The 8,897-nt window shown below is 42.3% G+C and overlaps 1 protein-coding gene across 1 annotated transcript; it reads left to right on the plus strand.

Moving 5' to 3' along the window:
* The first annotated feature begins 4,842 nt into the window (after positions 1-4,842).
* On the plus strand, positions 4,843-6,177 carry LOC121467814. The gene has a single exon (XM_041710120.1). It carries the CDS (start codon positions 4,843-4,845, stop codon positions 6,175-6,177), a length of 1,335 nt encoding a protein of 444 aa, XP_041566054.1.
* Positions 6,178-8,897: the final 2,720 nt, after the last annotated feature.

Below are 8,897 nucleotides of genomic sequence, written 5' to 3' on the forward strand. Positions count from 1 at the left end.
CATGATTCGACACATACGTTAATAGCCAATTCACATTACAGAATTTTTTTGGGGAACGATGGAAAGATGCTGAAAATAGGAAACAACAATTCACACTGCCACTGTCTAGCGTCTACCGCCACATCCAATACATTATGAATTCTTTACTAAATTTTGGTTGAATTTCACTTTGTTCCCCCAAAACGTACTGCAATTATTCATTTCAAATGACAGATATTTAGTGATGGGATCAATATATACTGAGTGAAACAGCACGAGATAGGAACAGCAGAAGTCGACGGTAAAATATTTTGGAAAAAGTTGGGACGGCAAATGTCTATGCATTGTCATTGATGGTAGACGGATGCCAATGTGAATAGGCTATAAGCCCCGTTTCCACACACCTCATCCATTACCCATATGCTGGATGGTCATAAACCATTGAACCAAAAACTTCTCAGTTGGTCATAAATGGCAAATTAACAATCCTAATGACCTCTTTCCCCACAGTCCGCAGATTTCCGCAGAGCGCTTTTAGTCTTTTCGCCAGGGCCTGGCTTCGTTCACTCAAAGAAACCTGCAGCACTGTGAAATTTTCTGGTATTTTTTTGTTTGTTGATCTGAGTACCAGGATGAGAAAGGGCACTAACGAAATGTGTACGCCGGTTATTTGCTTCGTGCTCTTTCTCATAGCTGGCGGACGGCTTTCGTCGGTCTGAGAATAAACTTTTTACGCTGACAAAGCTGTTCGTCAATCTGAGTACTTATCAGAACGACGAATCAAAGAAAAAAATCGAAAGAAAACTGGGTATTGCAAGGTTAACGCAGCGATTTATATGTGTCGGGTATTATTTCGAAAATTCAAACTATAACGACTTTTTACTTTGACTTGTCCGTCGCTCCCCATTCGTTTTTATTGAGCTTCTGAGCTTTATCATCGGCTTTCCAAATCGAGTCCACAGTTTCTGTACTAAATGTTAGTCGAAACGCTGGCGTGGAAGGATGGAGGTGGCCGCATCAAAAATGATCATAAGTGTGTGTGTCAAATTTTGGATAATGCTCGTAGATCGAACTAAAGAAACATCACGAATCTTTGTTGTGTAAGGATCGTCAAATTCCTTAGATCAGCGCTTGATGAAAGCCAGAGACTTTTAGCTTTACTGGAAATGGTAGTGACGTGGCGATTGAACAAATCTTGTGGTCGGACAGGACATCAAGATCATGAACGGTATATATGCGTTCAAAGGCAATATGATCAATGGAGTACGTGTAAACATATGGATTGGATCGATAAAACAACATGGATATATATTTATTTGGATTAAGCATTAACTTGTTGACAGCTCCACTGCAGGAGAAGCTTGTGAATAAGTTACTTTTCGTAGACCGAGTCAAAGGCTTTACTAAAGTGCGTAAAAATTACATCACTTTGCTTTGAAGACTGAAATTCTTGACTAATGATTGTTTTGGTAAGATATGTCGTAGTTGAACGACGTTTTGTAAAGCCAAGTTGATTGGGAGATAATGTACAGCTACACTGATGATGCAGTTGGTCGCAAATGATTTTTTCGAAAAGCCTTGGAATGGCACTAAGTTTGGCAATACCGCGGTAGTTGCAAATATCAGTCTTGCTTCCCTTTTTGTGAAGGGGAGTGCGTTAATATTTGCGCGGCAATAGGCATAGGTTGTTTCCTGCCCTCTGAATCCGGTCAGACAACTAAAATGGTTAACCCAGGAGACGCGGTTCAGCTTCAAAATGATGATCCCAGTGACATCGAGTTTTACCGAGCCAAAGTGCGTTCCGTTTTGCGGCAGTTAAACGCAATGAATGACTTAACTCCTGGAGCTACAGAGCATTTTGATGAATCTGATGACCTCGCGCGGCTGGAATGGGTCAACTCTATGAACTTGAAATTCGATTCTGCACAGACTTCGCTGGAAAAACTGGACTTTTCGGAGATTAGTAAAGATACGCGGTTTAAATTTTCAGCAGTCTTGATGGATTTAAAGGCGAAACTAAATCGGCCCTAGCAGCTTTGCGCAAACTGCATTTGCCGGGTTCCACAGCGGCCAATTCTACATCCTTTGATATTATAAACAATGCGGATCTCTCTATCAGATTTAGGAAGCCTCGATTGCCAAATCTAGAGATTGCTCCTTTTTCCTGGATCGTACTAAGAATGGCCGGACTTTATTGCAACTTTTACCACAGCCATTGCAAATGATGATGAGCTACGTGACATTGAAAAACTACAATATTTGAGGTCCTCTTTAAGCGGCGTGGCTTTGGAAACCATACGATCCCTCGAGCCCTCAAATGAAAATTATAAAAAGGCTTTAAATTTACTTATTAATCGATTTGATAATAAAGTTTTACACTTTCAGACACTCGTTCAGGCAATATTTGGTTTAAAAGGTGCTGAGAAGGAATCAGCTAAAGGTCTTCGGGAGCTCAGCGATTGGATGAATTCGCATCTTCGAGCAATCCGTACCCTGGCCACTACACAATGAATGGATTTCTTATTCATATCGTGACACACAAGCTGGAAAAATGGGAAGAGGATTTATCCAATCTCTGAGCTATCTACCTGGGATGCTATGGAGTCGTTTTTGGAGAAGAGGTGCCGGATGATAGAAAACTTGGACCAAGCTGTGGTAATTCAAACACCACACAATCAGGTGGGAAAAAGCATGCATAGATATAACCCAAGTGTACTAATTACGTCTGCTACTAACGCAAAGTATCCAATTTGGTTATTTTACGATGCTAGAGATCATTATTAGCCAAAATGCTCCCGATTTTTAAGTTTGAGTCCCAATCTTCGATATAGTTTACGCTGTTTACACAAAGGCCACAGCATGCAGCAATGTAAGTCATCTCACTGTAAACATTGTCGCATGAAGCACCATTCAATACTGCACATTATCCCAAAGTCATCCACACCATCGACCTCAGTTTCATCTCCATCATTCGACTCATCTATAAGCTCTCAGCCATTACCATCGACTTCATCATCACAAGTGTCATGCTCATTTCCATTATCACAACCTAAACACCATTTAACGCACTCTCCACCACAAACCTAAAATACAATGCCAATGAATTACGTGCTGCTTCCAACTGCTATAATCTACGTAAAAATAGAGTTGGTGCATTTATGCCTTGCCGAGCAATATTAGATTCAGCTTCTCAGTTAAACTTTATTACTACGTGCCTAACTAGCCAACTTAATTTGAAACTTAGACAATCGCACACACTAATTTCTGGGATAGGGGAATCTTCCAAGAACTCTGATAAGGCAGTCGATATTCTGGCGCAATCACGGGATGCAAGCTATCGTGCGTCATTCGCAGCTGTTGAAACCCATAGCATCACTGATTATCAGCCAAATTTCAATATAAATACTACAGGATGGAGGATGCCACAAAACATTTCGCTAGCTGACTCTCATTTCAACCAGTCACAACGAATTGATCTTTTTTATTGGCGCTGGTCTGTTCGTCGAAATAATCGCTTAAGGCAAAATTAATTTGGATAGCATCTTGCCCACGCTTCAAAACACCAAGCTTGGTTGGATTGTTTCTGGAGGGATGTCAAGTATGCTAAATCGCAAATTTGCTATTGTCAAGGATCCTGCTGATCATTCAGATGATGACACACTTGCTGCCGTAGTAAAGCGGTTTTGGGAGATTGAAGACATTAGTTCAGAAAAACCATCGATGCTGGTCGAGGACTATTCAGCATTTCAAAGAAAATTGCATTAGGCTGGAGAATGGTCAATATTCGGTTCGCTTTTTATCCACTTTAGGATTCAAATCTTTAGGTGACTTCTACTGCCTAACCCGTCGTCGTTTTAAAAGTTTGGAATCAAAACTAAATAAGAAACCCAATCTGAAAGAGCAGTATTCGGCATTTTTACAGGAATACCTCAACTTAGGCCACATGTCTCTCGCATTAAGGGATCCAGCGGTGCCACAATTTTTCGTGCCTCACCATTCTGTTCAGAAGCTTGAAAGCACTACAACTAAACTTCGTGTCGTCTTTGATGGTTCTGCTAAAACTACATCTGGGATAGCTTATACGAGTTGCTTCTAGCCGGACCAACAATTCAGCAAAATATCTTTAATATTTTGCTTCGGTTTAGATTTTTTAAAGTAGCTCTTTGGGGAGACATCTGCAAGATGTACCGCTGCGTTCGTGTTTCGTACCCTGATGACTTTTTGCAATGTATCATTTGGCGAGAGAACTCCACAGATAAATTGAGTGAGTAAACACGGTAACTTATGGAACCAAGTCACTGCCTTCTTGGCTATAAGAGCCATGCATCAGCTCTCTTATGATGATGAGGAATCATTTCCAGTTGGAGCAAAAATCGTTCGTAGGGATTTCTATGTGGACGATGTAATCTCTGGTGGCGATTCAGTTGAAGAGGTGAAAGAAATTCGTCATCAGGTAAAGGAGCTACTGGCGCGGGGCCATTTTCCGATCCGAAAATTGAGTTCGAATGAGGAGAGTCTGATCGCGATAAAGAGCAATTGATTAAACTCCACGACGGATCAGCTATCGCCAAAGTTTTGTGGCTGGTCTGGGATCCATCTTCGGATACTCTTCTCATTAACTTATTACAAATTTTATCAAGTCAACGAGCAACAAAACGGATTGTGTTGTCAACAATTGCGAAATTTTATGATTCGCTTGGTTTAATAGCATCCATTGTTACAAAACCCAAAATTTTTTTGGAAAAGCTATGGAGCACTTACATGGATTGGGACGACACACTGCCAGAACCCCTTCTTCCGTCATGGGGGGAGCTGACCTCTCAGTTGTCGATCGTCCAGAACCTAAAATTTCCACGATTCGTAATGCAATCGCGGGCTTCCGTCGAGATGCACGGATTCTGTGATGCTAGCACACCAGCTTACGCCGCGTGCTTATATTTGCGGTCGGAGGCCAATGGCAACGATGAAGCACATCTACTCTGCGCTAAGTCTAGAGTAGCTCCCTTTAAAGCTTTAACAATACCAAATTTAGAACTTTCAGCAGCGTGTTTATGGGCTGAGCTTATCGTAAACGTTAAGGAAACCATAGGTTTTGATTGCAGTTTTCACTGCTGGTCGGACTCGTCTATTGTGTTGGCTTGGATTCGGCAACTTCCGAGGGAGTTCAACGTATTTGTGTCTAATAGAATCGCGAAAATCCAGGACATGACGACAGGAATGACTTTGCATCATGTTCCAACAGACTTGAATCCGGCGGATGTGGTATCGCGTGGATGTACCCCCAAAGAATTGCTGGAGCACTCCCTTTGGGCAAATGGACCTCCATTTCTACTGAAAGGAGCGTCGAACTGGCCCTCCCTATTAGATGCAGTAAATAACCTTCCGGAACGGCGTTCCACGGCGCTAATTGGAACCGTTGGCACTGACATATCTATCAACTGCAAGTTTCTCAACTCATTCGACAAGTTGAAGCGTGTTTTCGCGTACATTTATCGATTCATTTCAAATTGCAGAGCCAAATCATTACCTTCAACCATCTATCTTACCGTTGACGAGATCAGCTTCGGAACCGTTCTGCTTCTAAGGAGCATTCAACAGGTTCACATAGCGGTGGAGTATGAGGTTCTTAGCCAAGGCAAGCCTTGTCCACCGAAGAGAAAGTTGATTTCTCTGAGGCCAATACTTAGCTCTGAGGGTTTACTTCGTGTTCGTGGAAGGCTTCAAAACGCGAGCTTGGACTACGAGGCTAAGCATTCGATATTGTTACCCAAGGATCATCCGGTCACCAGAGCGATTATCGGCTATTATCATGAGAAATACTTCCACGCATGCTTTCGGATGAAGCCTGTGGCTTGGGAACACGTGTTGGGTAGCCTGCCAGCAGATCGAGTTCAGCCTAACCCAGCTTTTCACACCACAGGAGTGGACTATTGTGGACCGTTCTATCACAAGTCAGAGGCCCGGAACAAAGCACCCTACAAGTGCTACATCGCCGTCTTTGTCTGCTTTTCGACGAAGGCTGCGCACTTGGAAGTCGTCCAGGATCTCACAACGGATTCTTTCATTGCAGCTTTGAGAAGATTCGTTAGCCTTAGAGGCAGTCCACGTACTATTTGTAGTGATAATGCGACAAACTTTGTTGGCGCTAAACGAGAGCTAGCGGAACTGAAGGAGTTATTTTTGAGCGAACCCATGTGAGGTTTTTTAACTTTTTCCTGCTTAGCGAATGGGATTGATTGGAAGTTCATACCCCCTTGTTCCCCACATTTCGGTGGTCTATGGAAGGCGGCTGTAAGATCGGCAAAATTTCACTTCTACCGAGTTGTCGGTGCAGCCATCTTAGCCCTTGATGAATTAAGAACACTTGCATATGAAATTTCTGCCATTCTTAACTCCCGTCCGCTTTGTCCAATTTCAGAAAACGCTGCACATTTTGAGGTGCTAACGCCAGCGCATTTCCTCAAAGGTTCCAGCTACACAAGGTTTCCTGAGCCTGACGTTACTCATCTTCGCGAAGGCCGGTTAAGCAGTTGGTAAAGAATAACACAAATTCAGCATCACTTCTGGAAAAAATGGAGCAAAGAGTATTTGTCCCTGTTGCAAGAACGAAGCAAATGACGGATCAAAATATCCAACATCCAAATCGGTCGTGTTGTATTGCTTTAGGAGGACAACCTTCCACCGATGAAATGGCAGCTTGGGTGCATCCATGAAGTCATGATCGTAAAGGACGGTGTCGTCAGAGTAGCTGTGGTCCGGACAGCTACAGGTCTTACCAAAAGGGCCGTCACCAAACTAGCCGCTCTGCCCATCGAATCCCATTTGGTTGGAACCGTGCCTCTTCCAACGGGGGGAGTATGTTTAGAGCAGACCGCCAGCACCTAGTCAAATGCTCTTAGGTAGGTGTAACGTTCAGAATTATGTAACAAATAATTTGATTTACCAACGCTATATTTGGAAAAATCAGTTTGCGGATCAGATTTCGAAACTTTCTTATACAGCCTGGTCTTGATATTTTTCAAATGAGTCAAGTGTTTTGAGGACCACGCAGGACAGTTGGAAGTTTTGATTATCGTGGTGGGAACTAGCTCATCCATTAAAATATGCAGGATATTTTAAGAGACACTAACAATCAACTAGGGATAGGGCGACATTTGCAAGTATTTGACTTTTCGGAAACATCGTGTTCGCACAGGGATTGTGGACGTATTAGGTATACTATTACCAATAGTAGTTAAGTGAAGTGTTGGATGGTGTGCGTCCTCTCGAGTGCACAACGGAGTAGATCGTGCTATCACTTTACACAGATCAGATAGAAATATGAAATCTAGATAAATAGAAATATAAGATCTATCTATATGTGGAATTAACTTGATTTATAGCCATTGGCGAATTAAAATGCATTTAGCCTAATGCGCATTTATTTACACAGGGAATCCCATAAGGCTAAATGCCGCATTTGAAATTAATGCGATTAAAAACCATTCGCCACGAACGTTTTTAGAAAAAATACCGGAAAATACCGATGTCTAACGATATTTTGTTCGTGCCACCACTACAACCCAAGCTTTGCACGCAAATCGTCTCCCCTTATTCTTTCTCCTTTACGTAGATATCTTCACGCTAAAAGAAAACAGCTGTAAGGCGCTTTTGCCACTTGAGAGGCATCGTCCGCTTAAAGATCTCGTATTTTGGTTTGGTCAGCTGTTCGTTTATATATTATATATAAACGCTGGCGAATCTAGGCCGATGAGCTTTAAGCCATGACCGCTCGCAGCAGTGCTGCTTTATCGGGCACGTGTTCCATTTTAATAGTTATAATTGGAGTGTATGGGGGAATTTTCGCGGTCGCATTTTAAAAATAGAATGTACTTTAGGCGGGGGGGTCAGTTGGAGCGGGAAGAGTACTTTCACGTTTTTCCCCTGGACTTGTGGGACCCCATGCTAACGCAACTCACCGGCGATTTCAGACTCCGCCTGTGCGTTGCAGGAGGCCACCCACTTTGCCTCCAACTCTTCAAGTCAGTTTTTGGATAGTTTCGCCTCCAGCTCCTGGACCCGCTCCCTCTTCCCCATCTTTCTCATCTCGCTCTCCAGTTGAGTGACTCGCAGAGAAAGTTTGTTGCAGTTAGCTGCTATCAACTTAAATTTCTCCTCCAGACTGCCGGATGTACGTGCCTCACCATCACGGATCTCTCCCGCAAGGCTTTCCTTTTGCTCGGAAAATCTGAAGTCGATTGTCTGAAGCAATTGAACAACGGACTTTCCTTCCTCAGTCGCTTTGCTGTTGAAAATATATTTGTGTTGGAGACAAGAGTTTTTTGGTCGAGTGTTTTGTTGTGTTGAGTGCTGTGTCTTTGTGCTCTTTTGTTATGCTATGCACTGTTTCTTTAGGGATTTTTAAGAAGCGATTTTAATAGCTTAAGACCGATTTATTCTGGGCAAAAAGAAGTTATATGTGTTTTACTTTTGTTTATGTTGCTGCAGTAAGCAGTTTTTAGTTTTCTAAGTCTAGTTTAAGGTGTTTTTCTTTGTTTAAAGCGGAGCTTCGCAAAAGTGCGACTATTTCAAATAACTATTGATGCTCTTTTCTTAAATCCTGTGTTAAATATTTGGGGTGTGAAGTTAAGGCAGGTGAAATACGACCCGATCCAAGGAATTTTAAAAGCTTTGACTGATTTACCAGCCTTCTGTGACGCAGCTGAGACAGTTTATTGGTCTAGTTTCTTATTTTAGGAAATTTGTACTTCAGTTTTCACATGTTTTGACACCTCTGTATGCATTAATTTCTAAGAACATATCGTTTGAGTGGAACCCGGAGCACAAGCAAATGCAACATCTTGACCAATGAACCTGCACTCATACAGCTAAGCATAATATGGAAAAAAATTCGAAGTATGAGATATGTATTAAGATTC

The sequence above is a fragment of the Drosophila elegans genome, unplaced genomic scaffold, assembly GCF_018152505.1.
Source record: "Drosophila elegans isolate 14027-0461.03 unplaced genomic scaffold, ASM1815250v1 contig_767, whole genome shotgun sequence".
NCBI lineage: Eukaryota > Metazoa > Arthropoda > Insecta > Diptera > Drosophilidae > Drosophila > Drosophila elegans.

Coding starts and splice junctions, on each gene's coding strand:
- LOC121467814 (XM_041710120.1), top strand. CDS start 4,843: ATGCAATCGCGGGCTTCCGTCGAGATGCACGGATTCTGTGATGCTAGC.